The sequence below is a fragment of the Sarcophilus harrisii genome, chromosome 6 (genome assembly GCF_902635505.1).
Source record: "Sarcophilus harrisii chromosome 6, mSarHar1.11, whole genome shotgun sequence".
Taxonomy (NCBI): domain Eukaryota; kingdom Metazoa; phylum Chordata; class Mammalia; order Dasyuromorphia; family Dasyuridae; genus Sarcophilus; species Sarcophilus harrisii.
Window position 1 is genome coordinate 456726 of NC_045431.1, and position 16312 is coordinate 473037.

Sequence of the window (16312 nt, forward strand, 5' to 3'; positions counted from 1 at the left end):
ATAAATGATTCCCATGCTGATGCTCCTTGCCTTTGTATAAGAAAACGTGATACAGTAGAGGCAGAGCTCTTTGGGGAGTTAGCCAGGCCCTGTGCCGGGATGAGGCTAGGGAAATTTTTAAAAAGGTAACAATCCTGACCCTCAGAACTTTACATCCATTGAGAGAAGGGCTGGAAGATCAAGGCGATATTAGGGGAAGGCTTATCCTACCCTGGCTGGCTGATATTTCCCCACCCTCTGGAAGGAGAGTTCCCTGAGGGAAACCTACCTGCCATACCTACAAACAGACACTGTGAGCATCACTAGGAAAAGTTGATGGAGAGGCTAATGAGGACATACGAAATTGGAAAATATCCAGCGGGTTGGGCCTTGGGAATTTACGAAATCATCTTCCAGTGTATAGAAGGGTTATGATCTTTCTTGGGCGGGGAAGTCCCAAGTCCTTAATGCACTGAAAAATGAGATGTTGTTTAATAGATGAAATAAAGCAATTGGCTTTGGGAGGTCCCTTTCAGGGAGGCATTCCCAAAACCACCTTAGGCTCTGGGAGACCCCTTTCAGGGAGGCATTCCCAAAACCACCTTAGGCTCTGGGAGACCCCTTTCAGGGAGGCATTCCCAAAACCACCTTAGGCTCTGGGAGACCCCTTTCAGGGAGGCATTCACACAACCACCTTAGGCTCTGGGAGACCCCTTTCAGGGAGGCATTCCCAAAACCACCTTAGGCTCTGGGAGACCCCTTTCAGGGAGGCATTCACACAACCACTTCAGAAATTGTGTCGCCCGTAATTGTACTGGATGCCAGACTGGCCTCAGAGGACCTCGCTCTGAATCCTTATGTGGGCATTAGTGGGGGACCATTCCCTCAGGTGACTTTATTTCCTTATCTGTAGGACAAGAAGTGATTCCTGGATCCGTCCCCTCTAGCTCTAAATCCATGATCCTAAAATGCTAAAAGATTATCTGATAGAAGTAAAAGAGGGGAATTTCACTGCTGATCTTAATGACTTTCAGATAAAACTATCAAATTATGGAAGGTTACTGAACGGGATAAGAGGCCTGAGGGATATAACTTAAAAGATGAAGAAGGAAAACTCAAAGACCTGTCCACAGTGACATCTCTACAGGTAAGGATCAGAGCCCTACAGACTCTAAGAAAAAAGGATGCTGGGATGTCACATCATCCCTCTTAGGATGTTTGAGTCGAGGGGACCCAAAATGTAGACCAGGAAGGTGAGGGAGGGCTTTGAGGGAGCGTGCTGATTATCAGATACAGTGAATCCTTCATTACCCAGACCAGGAACTGGAGCCAAAGCAGGGAAGTCGCTTCTCCAAAGTCACTGCAAGTTAAAGGCAAAACCAGGACTTAGGGTTCATCAAAGAGAATGCATCTGGATCCAGCAGAGCAGGCGCTTGATAGCTGGTGACCTTCCAGTAGCTGGTGATCTTCCAATAGCTGGTGATCTTCCATTCTTTTTGTTGTTTAATTAAAATGTGGTTTTCTTGGACTCACATGCCATGCCCACTTGCAGATGGGACTCTGCTGTTTGTTCTGGGAGAGCTGAGTTAGAAGCAAGACTCCATATTGTAGTGACAGCTCACTAGTGACAGCAATGACCTTTCTCCCATTTCTTAGCATTTTAAGATTTCCAAAGAATTTTCCTGATGATAAGCACCTGAGGTTGGTAGTGCAAGTATCGATTATTTTTTCTGATTTATCCACCAAAAAAAAAATAACAGTTTCAGAGAAATTAATCAATTTGCCAGCATGGCTAATATGGAAATACGTTTTGTCTGACTGCATGGATATAATCTGTATCAATTTGCTTACCTTCTTGAGAAGAGGGGAGAAGGAAGAAGGAAAAAAAATAAAATTTAAATTTAAAAATAAATTTTAAGAAAATCTATGAATTAAGTCAGTAACAGGCAATTAAAAGAACAGAGAAGTCTACTTTAAAAAACAAACAACAGATGGCACAGTGACCTAAGTTCAAATCCAGCCTCAGATCCTTAATACTTCCTAGTTGTGTGACCCTGGGCAAGTCACTTAACCCCAATTGCCTGGGTGGAGGAGGGAACTAGCAACAAAAAGAAAGAGCAAAAACCTAATTTACTTGTGGTTACATCACTAGTAATATCAGAAGGAGGCCACAAAACCAGGTTTTGGACTCAGCTCAGTCCCTTTATATCAGCTGGATTTTAGGCAGAGTTGCAAAGGAGAAAAATAGGTCTGAAGGACCTCTTAATGCCCTCACTCGGTGATTTCATGTGGCTTGAAATCCCTCCCCTGGCTCCATGCTCCTCTGAACCTTTGCAAAATCACCTGATGATACTGATTAGGGGAGGGGGAGAATTGGGCTTGAGGAAGCTCTAGGATGGCCTGGGGGGAATTCGGGGGGAGGCCCTGGAGCTGAGTAAGAGCCACTGCCCGAGGCCCCTCTGGGACAACAGGGCTGATGGGAGGTTCTGTTCCTTGGCACGGGAGCGTAAAGTCTGGACGTGGCAGGTCTGGTGGAATGAGGTCACAGGGCAGTAACGGTGTCCAGGAGCGGAGCTAGGAGGCGGGAGAATAGACTTCGGAAGAAGGGAGGCTTTAGTGGTCTGGAGGTCCCAGATATAACTCCATTACATCCATGTACATCATTATGTACATCATTATATCATGGAGGAAATGTGACTGTAGTGAAGGAATGGGAGAGAGGGGAAGACAGTGGAGGGTCCAAAAGTCTGGGGCAGCACAGCCTTTGAAAGTCTTACCAGTGGCCCTGCTCCCCCACCCCAAGGCATGCAGTAACTCTGTTTCCCTGGGTGAGCTTGGGGCTGCTCCCTTTCTCCTCACACCCTCCCTCTAACAGAACCCCAGCCACAGTTCTATCTCCCTTAATTAGGCCCCTGTTTGACCCTCTGGGTGCCCAAGTGTTTCAGTCTGAGCTTCAAGGGAAGGGGATAGGAATGTGCATTTATTAGGCACCTACTGGCGCCAGGCACTGTCCTAAGTGCTTTATCATTCTGATGATTAGGAAGGGGAAAGGAGTTGGTCTCCGCCCTTTCTTGTGAGGGCAAGCTCAGGAAAGCTTCACCAGCCTCTCCAGAGAGGGCCAACGTCCCCCCTCTGAAGTCAGAGTCTTTGCCCCGGGCACGTCCTTCAGCAGGAAGGAGAAATGCCAGTGTTCAAGGGCCATAGTTGGGAATTATCCTTCCAAGAGGCAGCCTGGAGTTGGGGGTCAACAGCTGCTCTCTAGACCAGTAAGATGGGTTCAAGTCTCACCAACCCAAGACAAGTCACTCAACCTCTCCATACCCTGAGCATGAGACCCAAAGTAAGCTGCCCTGGGAGAGGAACTCCCCACAGGACTGAGGGCACAGGGCTGCTCCTGCCCCTGCTGCAGATGCAACACAGTTCCAAGGGAAGATGGGATCCAGGACAAGGCAGAGCTCACCAGCACCTCTGGGGCAGGTGTTTGTCAGGGTGCGAGAAGGGGAGCTTCCACTAGGGCCACTCACAAAGAAACGGATCTTTTGTGTCCGAAAAGTCTCCTCGAGGACAAGCGGCATTCGTTTCATGATAAAGCAGGTTGTCTCGCACGAGGGTCCCTCTTCGGCACCTCGGGATTTGGAAGGGATCCTGGGTTTTCACAGGCCAAACAAACTAGCAGTCAGCGAAGTAAGCCTTTCCTATGGCCAGGCTCCCTGCCTACCAAATGTGAGACAAAAGGGGGGCTTGTAGGTGTGGGGATAATATCATCTCCTAACGAGGGGGCCCATCTCCCGGAAGCTGCCCCCTGGGAGCCACCTCTGGGCCCTAGGAGCTCTGGAAGGCCATTCTGCAGCAGAGGGCTCCCGAGCTGGTGGGAAAACCACCCCTTTAGTGAGGAAGCCATTCAGTTCTCACAGTGTCGCAGGGAAGGAGGCCCTGGGAACACTGGCACAGCGGCCTCGGTCAAGCTCTGCGGGGGACTTCCTCTACTCTAGTCACGTGCCACCAGCCTTTCTCCATTTTCAGTACCCATGAAGCATTTCAGTGGTTGTAAAAGTGGTTGGAAACCATCTTGCTCCTTGAAGAGTATATCCAAGAATGGTTTCCCCTCATACGTCCTAGGCTACGAGTCCTGCCCCAGGAAGGTCACAAGCTGTAATGGCAATTATTAACATTTTCGTCCTATACTGCGATTCTGTCCCCACCTTCTAGGACGCATTTGAAGGGGGGAAAGGGACATTTCAATATCTTCCAGGGAAGTAAATCGTTACCTATCCACCAGGTGATGCAGCCAAAGAAATTCACCCCCTGGGGTTGACCTTCTGGTGTATCCCGATTCAGCAGGTCTGAACCCATCCTCAGAGTCCCACTGGGACCCAAGTTTGTGTCCCCTTGCAAAGCTTTCTTGCTGCCATGGAACACTGGAATAAGACTTTAGCAAAGAAGACAGAGGCCCGAGGGGTAGAGATAAATAAAAGGAATAACTGAATGAATAAAATGGCCAGGGCATCATCCCACATTATTTCATTTTTTTTTTTTGTAAAGGGGGAGGGAAGTCCAAGTGTGTAAATAATTATCTCAGAAAGAAGAATGTGATGAAATGCATAATCAAAGCTGAAATGAGGAAACTCACTTCCAGTTTGGGAGAATCGGGAAGCGAGCATTTGAGGCTGGGGCAGCACCGCCCATTGATGCCTCACTGGTACTCAGTAAATCAACATAAGATCTAAGAATTTTAGAAATACCTTCCCCCTCACATCCCTTGGAAAATTGAGGCTCTGAGTCAAAACCCAGCCCATCCCTCCCTGGCCCAGAGCCCCTTCTGCTGCACCCCCCTCTCTGACACTTCCCTCTGCTTCTTCCTTGGGACAGGTGCCTGTGCTGAAGCCCATGGATCTGATGGTGGAGGTCAGCCCCCGGAGAATCTTTGCCAATGGTCACACCTATCACATCAACTCCATTTCTGTCAATAGCGACTGTGAGACGTACATGTCTGCGGATGACCTCCGGATTAACCTCTGGCACTTGGCGATCACGGACAGGAGCTTCAGTATCCTTTGTGATGGTCACCGGGACAAGTAGCTGTGGGGCTGTTGGGTCTCAGAACCGCTGGCCACTGGCCCTGGTGCTGAACAGCATCTCATTCTGGAGAGGGAGATCTCGCTTTTAACGCCCCTGAAATCTAACTGATTTTAATGGTGTGTGGATAGTCTCCTTGCGATTCTCTGAGCAGCACATCCTCCCTCAGAGGTCTTGCATGAATCCATTCTAGCCAGAGCATTTGACTTGATCGAATATTCAATCAGTCAGGGAGCATTTGTTGGCACTTCCTTGTTGCCAGTCATTCTGCAAAGCCCCAGGATCTAATGACAGGTGGGAAAGAGTCTTTCCTCTCAAAATGCTTGCATTCTAAAGAAGGGCCAAGACACAAAAGAATACAGAATTTAGATGGAGCCTCGAAAACCTGGAGCTTGTCCCCAGGATGAGGGGTCTAGAAGCCATAGCAGAAGGAGAAGCAGTTACAATAATAGGGTTCCGCATTTATGAGGCACTTACTATATGTATGCAGAGCACAATACTGGCACCGAGGGTATGCAAAGTCTAAATGAGATATAGTTCCCATCCTTGTGTAGTTTAGGGATTGATAAAAGAGATAAGACACAAACTCAACCAGAAATAATATGCACAAATACATATGATGAATATATAAATACGAAAAATGCCTTAGAGAGGTACTTTGAGAAGCTGGTTCAAAAGGGCTTCCTGGAAGTACTGCCATGTCAGTTGGGTCAGAAAATATGGCTAGAAAATCAGTTGTTCAGCTGTGCCCAACTCTCTGTGACTCCAGTTGGGGTTTTCTTGGTAAAGGGACTGCAGTAGTTGCAATTTCCTTCTCCTGCTCCTTTTCAGGAGGAAAAGAAGGGGATGGAGGGCATTTCAGGTATGGGGCTTGTAGAACAGAACAGAACAAAGTAGTATTGGACAGAATGGCATTTTGGTGAGAAGAGACATTAATACTTGTGTTCCACTCTGAGAAAAATCCACCTGCCCAAGGCCAGATGGCTAGGTAATTGCAAGGTTGGCCCGACCCATGTCTCGGTGACTATAATTCAGGACTCCCTCACCCCGCCCCATCCCTTCCCCACCTACTTCAGTGGCTCTAAGAAAGGTAAGTTGTGAATATTCTCCTTCCAGTTCTTTATGCCACACATCCTGTCTCAAAGCTCTTACATGGATCCATTCTGGCCAGAGCATTTTAACTGACCTGCTAGGCTTGAGAGGGCAGAACTTCGATCAATGGGTAGGCGACATAAGAAGATAGATTTCTGTTCGTATAAGGATAATTTCTAAAGAAGTATCTGAATGGAGAATGGTTTTCCTGAAGTAGTGAGCTTACCTGGGATGTCTGCAGGGAGATACAGTATGAACTCTTGCTGATGACTGTATATTGAATTATTACTTAGGCGTGGGTTGAACTAGAGAAGGAGCTCTTAAACATTTTGTGTGTCACAGACCTCCTTTGGCAATCTAGCCTGATAAAGCATATCATCACCCCTTGTGAGAATTCTGTTTTTAAATTCATAAAATAACATTCATAGGGTTCCAAAGGAAATCTATTATACAGAAGTACTGTTACCAAAATCTTTTTTTTTAAAGCAACACTGATTTCTTGAATCCCCAGATTAAAAACCCCTAGAGTTAATAATCTCTGAGTTCATTTTAACCCTAAAATCATGACCCACTGTACTTTTTATTTTTCCATATACTAGAGGTCAGTTATTATGCACCAGGAAGTCTTTTTCTCTAGGCTAACAGCCCTTATCTTTCAGTTGAACCTTTTATGATAAGATCTTGAACCTTCTCATCATCTTAGCTTTTCTTCCCTAAATACTCCAGTTTGTCAAGCATTCATCTTCCAACACAAATTTGCCTTAGAATGCAAAGCAGATTTATTTCTCAAAATGTTCTGTATATTTTTTCAAGTAATGAAAACCGAGGGCTTCCCAGAACCGGAAGGTTTGATTCCATGCAATTCAGAAAAGGGTATGGGTTGCTCAAGACTTACTCTTGAGAATTTAGGTAACTTCAGCTGCATTTGTCTTTACATTAAAAGGTAAAAGGTAGGTCAAACTCTATCTGATTCTCCTAAGAGCAGCCCCTGGGATCATAGGGATCATGAGGGGAAAATGAGTTTAAGTACCTTTAGAGGATTCATTAAGAAAACATTTTGCTACCTGGAAAAGCAGGAAAATGGAGTCTTATTGCACTTTTCTGACAAGATCCTGTCATTGCATGGGATATACTGATTGTTCTGTTTGGCTACTAGGTTATTAATGCCGCAAAAGTGGAGATTTGTTGTTGTTGTTGTTGTTTAAGAAAAATTTTCTCCTCCTTCCTAGCCCCTCCAGTTACCAAGAAGCAATTCATCTTCAATGCTTGGTTTATTACTTGGAAGTAAAACCATAGCATATAAAATGTCCTAGTCAGAAGGCTTTTGGAGACATAGAATATAATAGAAAAAGAATAACTCACATTTGTGTAGTTCTTAAAAGTTTATAAAACATTTTCCAAATGGCAGAAAGAACCTTAGAACATAGAGCATTTAGAACCAACAAGGATGTTAGAACCTAGGGTGCTGGAGTCAAAATGGAATTTCAAAGCCAGAATATAAAATAGAAAGTACCCAGGGCTGAGATGGGTTTTAGAAAAGTCAACTAGAATCCATCTAAATAAGGAGGCGGGGCAGGATACCATTCACAGAGCATTTGAAGGAATTGGAGAAATTTGCTTTGAGAAGAAAAGGCTTAAGAGGGGCCCCAACAGCACCATGTTTAGGTGTATGAAGTCCTGCCATATGAGAGAAGGATTAAGTCCAGCAAGAGAAATTGGTAGTATATACAGGGACAGGTTTAGGCTCATTATAGAAAATTTCCTTAAAATATCCGAAAGCTGTCCACACTTTCCATGGACAATTTAGAATGTCGTAAGTTTTCATTGTTGCTGTTTTTTAGTTTGGGGTGTGTGTGTGTGTGTGTGTGTGTGTGTGTGTGTTTACATACTTTCTCTTTGAGTTGGATAGCTCCTTGGCAATGTAGTTGAGAAGATTCACATTCAGAGTTAAAGTTGAATGGAGGATCCCTGAGAAGGAACGAGAACATAAGGATGTTCAGATTAAAAGGAAATGTAGAGATCATTGACTCCAACTGCCCCAGGCCATGATTTTATATTTACGGAGACTGACCAAAGGACAATTGTACAAAGAGGTGAAGCTTTAATTTATGTCATGTGATTCCAGACCGATGGTTTAATATCTATTGTTTCATTTCTTGAGAAGAGGGACTTCTCTCCTCATATAGTTTTCTTTATTCCACAAACCAAACACAGTCCTGGAGAGGTCAGTCAGGAGATTATAACGGAGTCAGAGAATTGACACAGATCTCCTCATTTCTCACAGTCCCCCAGACAGAACAACAATACATAAAATAACCCTTAAAAACAGCATTTTTGAGTCAGAGTGGTCATATCAAATTCCCCAAATCTCTAAACTCTATGGAATGAAAAGCTTTCAAAATGAAGAGACCAAGCAGAAGAGATTCAGATTTTATGGGAACAGGAAGAGGCATGGATCATTGCCATTGTCCTGTATTCCACTGGCAGTAAGCCAAGGATGCTGCTATTGAGCTGACACAGAATGAGCTTACTGCCTGATTCTTTTATTCAACTAGAGCTAACTACCTCTGGCCTGTCTCTAAAAAGATGACAAATTGAGATAAAAAATAATAATAATACCAGTATTTATAGCACGTAAAGCTTTTTTAAAAGAGCTTTACATGTATTCTCTAATTTGATTCTCACAGTATTTCTGTGGGATGGATGCTAATATTATCCTCATTTGCCAATAAGTAGACTGAGGGTAAGTACTTGCCTAAGGTCATATAATTAGGACGTATCAGAGGCTGGGTTGAGACCTAAGACCAACTGCTTCTTGACATTTCTGAGAGACTTTTGTTATTTTTACCTTTCAATTCAATGTTATTATAAAACCATAAATATGTAGAAAATCAGTGGTACAAGTCAGTAGGTTTCTTTCCCATTTTTATCAATGTTATTCTCAGCACAGATTCATAAAGCTTTTATACATATGAGATACTTGATGCTTGGATCAGGTGCCGTAGCACTAATGATGTTGGCCATGGCTTTAAAAAAGCTTTTTTTGGTATCTTACAAAATGATTCCTCCGTGCTTTTTACATTGTCACCTCCAGCACCAGTTTCTTCATTGTGATATAGGTTATGTCCTGTTGCTCTTCCCAAGTATAGTATCTTTCAGTTTGCTTTGATGTATGTAGCACATTGGGGACTAACATATCAGGACCCAAGTGAAATAGTTCCACAGGCACTGAGGAATATTACAGAAATGTTAAGATTTAGTCCATTTTATGTCCTCTTCCCTTCCTGAAAATTTCAGCATGAAAGCTCTTGGATCATTTTGATCGCATGTCAAACTTTTGAGAGGTTTATATTCATTTTGATGACTTTATTTTGGGAAGTAGTGACATTTTCCATCTTCTACCATCCTTCTCTGTAGTATCTTCCAAATGTAATTGCATTATGGACTTGTCTGGTCCTGAGCTACTGTGCCTTTCCTTTTTTTCCCCAATAGCATTTTATTTTTCCAAATACATGCAAAGATAGTTTTTGACATTCCCCTTTGTAAAACCTTGTCTTCCTCCCTCACCCCAACCCTCCCCAAGACAGCAAACAGTTCAATATCGGTTAAACATGTGCGATTCTTCTAAACATTTCCATATTCATCATACTGTGCAACAAAAATCACATCAAAAAGGAAAAAACCGTGAGAAATAAAAAAATAAAACAAGCAAATGAAAACCAACGAGCAATAAAAGGTGAAAATAGTCTGTTTTTTTTTTAATTATAGTAACTTTTTATTGACAGAATCCATGCCAGGGTAATTTTTTTTTTACAACATTATCCCTTGCACTCCCTTCTGTTCCGATTTTTCCCTCCCACCCTCGACCCCCTCCCCTAGGCAAGCAGTCCTATATATGTTGAATATGTCCTAGTATATCCTAGATACAATGTATGTGTACAGATCCAAACAGTTTTCTTGTTGCGCAGGGAGAATTGGATTCAGAAGATAGAAGTAACCTGGGAAGAAAAACAAAAATGCAAACAGTTTACATTCATTTCCCAGTGTTTTTTTCCCTTTGGGTGTAGCTGCTTCTGTCCATCATTGATCAATTAAAACTGAATTAGGTCTCTTTGTCAAAGAAATCCGCTTCCATCAGATTACATCTTCATATAGTGTCGTTGTTGATGTATATAATGATCTCTTGGTTCTGCTCATTTCACTTAGCATCAGTTCATGTAATTTCTCTCCAAGCTTCTCTGTATTCATCTTGCTGGTCATTTCTTACAGAACAATAATATTCCATAACATTCATATACCACAATTTACCCAACCATTCTCCAATTGATGGGCAGCCACTCAGTTTCCAGCTTCTAGCCACTACAAACAGGGCTGCCACAAACATTCGTGCACATACAGGTCCCTTTCCCTTCTTTAGTATCTCCTTGGGGTATAAGCCCAGTAGAAACACTGCTGGATCAAAGGGTATGCACAGTTTGATAACTTTTTGGGCATAATTCCAGATTGCTCTCCAGAATGGTTGGATTCATTCACAGCTCCACCAACAATGTATCAGTGTCCCAGTTTTCCCACATCCCCTCCAACACTCATCATTATTTTTTCCTGTCATCTTAGCCAATCTGACAGGTGTGTAGTGGTATCTCAGAGTTGTCTTAATTTGCATTTCTCTGATTAATAATGATTTGGAATACTCTTTCATATGAGTGGTAATAATTTCAATTTCATCATCTGAAAATTGTCTGTTCATATCCTTTGACCATTTATCAATTGGAGAATGGCTTGGTTTCTTATAAATTAGAGTCAGCTCTCTATATATTTTGGAAATGAGGCCTTTATCAGAACCTTTAACTGTGAAGATGTTTTCCCAGTTTGTTGCTTCCCTTCTAATCTTGTTTACATTAGTTTTGTTTGTACAGAAGCTTTTTAATTTGATGTAATCAAAATTTTCTATTTTGTGATCAATAATGGTCTCTAGTTCGTCTTTAGTCACAAATTTCTTCCTCTTCCACAAGTCTGAGAGATAAACTATCCTATGTTCTTCCAATTTGTTTATAATCTCGTTCTTTATGTCTAAATCATGGACCCATTTTGATCTTATCTTGGTATATGGTGTTAAGTGTGGGTCCATGCCTAATTTCTGCCATACTAATTTCCAGTTATCCCAGCAGTTTTTGTCAAATAATGAATTCTTGTCCCAAAAGTGAGGATCTTTGGGTTTGTCAAACACTAAATTGCTATAGTTGACTATTCTGTCTTGTGAACCTAACCTGTTCCACTGATCAACTAATCTATTTCTTAGCCAATACCAAATAGTTTTGGTGACTGCTGCTTTATAATATAGTTTTAGATCAGGTACAGCTAGGCCACCTTCATTTGATTTTTTTTTTCATTAATTCTTTTGAGATTCTTGACCTTTTATTATTCCATATGAATTTTGTTGTTATTTTTTCTAGATCATTAAAATATTTTCTTGGATGTCTGATTGGTATAGCACTAAATAAATAGATTAGTTTAGGGAAAATACTCTGTTTTGATCCGCAGTCAGTCCCCACAGTTCTCTCTCTGGATGCAGATGGCACATTCCAACACAAGTCTATTAGAAGTACCATGAACCTCCTCACTGGTGAAAGAGCCAAGTCCTTCCCAGTTGATCGTCACATAGTCTTGTTACTGTGTACAATGATCTCTTGGTTCTGCTCACTTCACTTAACATCGGTCATGTAAGTCTTCCAGTCAAAATGAAATCAGCCTGTTCATCTTTCCTTATAAAGCAATAATATTTCATTCCATTCATATACCAGAACTTATTCAGCCATTCCCCAACAAATGGGCATCCAACCAATGTCCAGAGTTTTGCCACAACAAAAAAAAGTCTGCTCCAGACATTTTGTACCCTTCTTTCCCTTCTTTCATGATCTCTTTGACATACAGACTCTATAGAGACATTGCTACATCCAAGGATATCTGTGTCTCTCCTCCTGCCAAAGACATTGAGTGAGTGTTAGATAAGGCAGGTCCGGGTCTCTTTTTCTCTCCCCATGATGGCAGCGACTGTGCATTAGCTGGATTTCCAGTGTACACACACACACACACACACACACACTCACTTGTGGGAGTTATGATCTTCCTGACTCCTAGTCAGCACCTAGGTAAGGCCACACTCCCTTATGGATGGATCACTACCATGACCCGGGAGAACTTGGGGTCAACACCAGATACATCAGAAAAAGTCATGGAAAAATAGCATGGAATGGTGAAAAGGGTGCTGGGCATTTCCTCACATGTAAAATGAAAAATTTGGATAGAGATGGCTTCCGTTCTGCCTGTGCTGATTAGGATCCTCTTTCCTTCTGGTGGACCTCAGCCTCATATTCCATTTTCCAATTTTCAAAGCACAACCAGTAAGCCAGGGATAGTGACCGCGGATAGCAGGAAAAGCTCCGGAGAGATTATCATCAGGCTCAGTCATTGAGCTGACTCAGCAAAGCTGTGAGGGATGGGAAATGTCTGACCTTGTTAGGCTGTTGGCATCCAGCATTCAAGTGTAAGCACTTTTTTTAATAGAAATTTTAGGAAGAACGTGCTTGGTAAAAATAAATAAATTCTGGCTAAGTAATAATAAATTCTATTTCCAGAGCAACTTAGACTTTTACAAGACTTTCCTCTCAACAGAAATTCAAGGATTCTTGTCCCCCTCCTGCAAACAAGGCAGCGGTATCTGAGAAAGATAAAAAAAAGTTGTCTAAAGCCCCAGCTAAGAGGTGCCAGAGCCAGGACTAGAACCCGGATCTCCTGTATCCAACAACAAAGCTCTTTTTAACACATCATCTTTTCTCCATGCCTTAATAAATGAACTATTAGTTTATAGCAAATTAACTTTTCTCATTTTATTCATTGTGCTAGTTTATTCACTTAACAAACTGATATTCATCAGTTTATTCATTGTGCTAGTCTTCTATATTTCCCTGCTCTTTTTCCTTGGGACCTTTTTTTAGTAGACATTTACTGGAACAAAAGAGCACCAAGCCCAGGGCACCAGTGCTCAAGAGACCAGATTCTGAGTCCTGGAACTGTTCCTGCTCATCTAATAACAACAGCACTTACCATGTGCCAGGCACTGTGCTAAGCATTTTACACTTCTTTTCTTATTTGAGCTTCACAACAGCCCTGGGAAGTAGGTGCTATTATTATCTCCATTTTACAGTGGAGAAAACTGAGGCAAACAGAGATTAAGTGGCTTGTCCAGGATCACGCAGCCAACAAGTATCTAAGGCTGCATTTGCACTTATGTCTTCCTGACTCCAGCCTGGCATTGTATTCACAATACTACCTGACTGCCTATGTAAAAAGTTTTTTTTTTAATCTATAAAATTAGGAAAGAGCCCTCTTACTTTTAATAATCAACAAACCTATGAAATTAGTCCAAAGCCAAAGACCTGCCATGGGCCCCTACCCTCCCAAGAAAGCAAATCCTCTGTTTGGATTAGATTAGGATCTGTGTTCGTAGGGATTAGTGGACTGTACTGGATGGAAATCAGAAAGCCAATTTCCAGAGCTCTCGAGGTCAGGAAGAGGCTGAATGGCACAGCAGTAGTCAGATGATTTACCAGCGAGTCTGGATAAACAGTGGACACAAGATCATCCTTGGCTCTAAACGATGTGGTAATCATCAGCTTAGATGGAAGAGATGCTTGTACCAAGAGGCAAAATCCTTGATGATTCTTCCTTGGAGGGTGAGCAAGAGCCCTTTCCACAGCAGAGTTTCCTGGGTAGAAGGACCCTCCATTGCCTTTTAACCCTACTCTCCCCTCCCAAAGAGCTTCTGTACAACACAGAAATTATCCAGCTCTTGCCCAGAGCTCTCCCTGGACAGAAACCATCACCTTCTGAGGCAGCTTTGATTGTCAAGTCAGCACTGCCTCTGCAACATTTGCTTTTAGTTCAGACCTCTGGGGTCGACCAGAACAAATCCAGTCCCGCTTGTGGGATACCCGATCTAAGTTCTATGAGCCTCCTAAGCTTTTTCTTTACCTCAGCTGCTTCAACCACTCTTCCCATGACACACACTCAAGGATGAACTCTCTCCTTTTAGGATTAGGGTTAGGGTTAGGGTTCCCAAAAAACATTCCCAAGACTGCCAGCAGCAACCACCTTCTCAGCAGTATCTGGTGAGAGGCTGGTTCCCCATATTCTCCAAGAGAAGGCAGCTTGTAAATGCAAGCATTTTGGCCATTTAATAAAAGCATGTCTTGATAAGTTGAATACAGCCTATCACCCGGGTTTCTCTTTTGACATCAGGAGAGTGTATTTATGATACGCAAAGAAAAAAATCCATTGATGAAAGGAGTTAATACTATTTACCCTATTAGCCTCACAGGATTGCTAGAAAGAAAAGGTTTTGTTAACCTGTAAAATTACTACTGTTATTACCACCCTGAGACATGTTAGTTCAAAAACAAATCCACCAGTTTGCAGCGGATCCGTGGGTAATGTTCAGCAAAGAAAAAATGAGTTTTACAATAAGTGGTTGTTTGGCATCCCATAGTTGCAAACATTAAATGGTTTAATTCGTCACAAGTATGTTTTGGCACGATCTACAGATAGTCAGCTAGCATTTATTAAACACCTACTATGTGCCAGACCATTAGGGGATCCTTCTTAAGATCATATACACAATTCCATTAAGGAAAACTTAGAAGGAGGGTTTCTCGCTGTGGGTGACACAGAGATGAACAAGTCACGGTTCCTGTCCTAAAAGGGCTTGCTTTTTAGAGAGAACAGTTGGAACGGGAACTCCAGGAAAGGGACTTTTGTTTGGTTTGGTTTTTTGGTATCTCTCGCATCTAGCACAGAACTTGGATTAGGGTAGGTGACAACAAAATGCTCCTTGTCACATTGGATTAATATGATAGAGATTTGACTCATAACACAAACTGGGGAGCTTACTTGCCATTTTCTAAGCTTAGAGTCAGCCCTGATGATATAAAATGATTTATTCCTTGAAAATTTGGCCAAATTCAATTACATATCGCTTAGTCCTTGTACTTCATTTGATTTAGCTGTGCTCAATCAGATTCCTTGGCTTGAGAAAGACATCTGAATGCACATCTGGGGGTTCCATCTGGAAATAATATCGAAGAGAATTAGAAATCCAACAAAAAAGACGGGCAGGGAAGGGACTAAAAGAGTAGCTGTAGTTACTTCTTAAATGAGCTAGCCCAGGTAAAGCGCTCTGCGAGTCCAAAGTGCGATACAAACGCTCGTCATCATTATCATTTTTGTTCTTGTTAGTGTTCAGAAAAGTATGATTGACCAAGACATCTACACCCCCTTTGATCCTACCCTGTTCCTTGTTATCTTTCCTTATAAAGCCTGGTAGTTCGTATCCTTAGCACTTAGCACAATCTAGAGGATAGGTTATAAATTCAGGCTGATTTGTTTTGTTGCCTCCACCCTTGAAAACGCTTTAGATGAGTGACTTAGGGCGTCCTGGGGAAGGAAAAAGCCTGGAGTCTTGCAGAAGGTGAAAATAGGAGATTTCTTGAATGGGAAGAGCATGGTGGCGGGCAAGATCCAGAAGAGGGCACCAGGGAGCCAAATGAAGTCGGCTTTCTGCTTTGACATGGAAGAAGGGGATGGGTTGGGGCCGGATGCCAGATCCCGGGTGTTTATCTGGCCCCATCATTTACAAATGAATTCCTGCTTCACCAAAACAAACAAACAAACACCCCCCCCCCCAAATCTGCCCGCTGCCACTGGAAGTTCTTCTGTCAAAACAGGGCGAGCTGCAGTGGAGAAATGCTCTTTGAAGTCAGGGGTTTTATGAGTGTCTTGCCCTGTCCCTTCCTCTGTGTGTGCACCCAGACAAGTGAGGAATGTCTATGTGGTTGTGAGAACAACCAATGCCGGCTGGCTGGAGGGCAGAGCACATCGGGGAGCACAGCATCCTATCTTTCTTAAAGAATCAAAATCAGACTGAGGATCTGCCCTCTGGGGAGCTGTTGGTTTTCAGGGGCGTACCCTAGGAACAGGATTTACTTAGGGATGTGAGAAACGGCAGTGGGCTGGGAAGAGACATGAGACAAGGGATCACTGGGCACAATCTTACTAATGTCAGAGCTGTGGAGACCTCAGTGAGGATGGGACGGGGAGGATAGAAAAGGGA

General features: G+C 42.8%; 1 protein-coding gene across 6 annotated transcripts in view; it reads left to right on the forward strand.

Moving 5' to 3' along the window:
• The window catches only part of PPP2R2C (protein phosphatase 2 regulatory subunit Bgamma), a 301475-nt gene that overhangs the window by 240481 nt on the left and 44682 nt on the right, over positions 1-16312 (forward strand). For all 6 annotated transcript variants that reach the window (XM_031943421.1, XM_031943419.1, XM_031943424.1 and 3 more), the window contains 2 exons: positions 1014-1126; positions 4849-5026. In XM_031943421.1, the coding sequence (XP_031799281.1) occupies positions 1014-1126; positions 4849-5026 (291 nt within the window). The remainder of the gene's footprint in view (positions 1-1013; positions 1127-4848; positions 5027-16312) is intronic.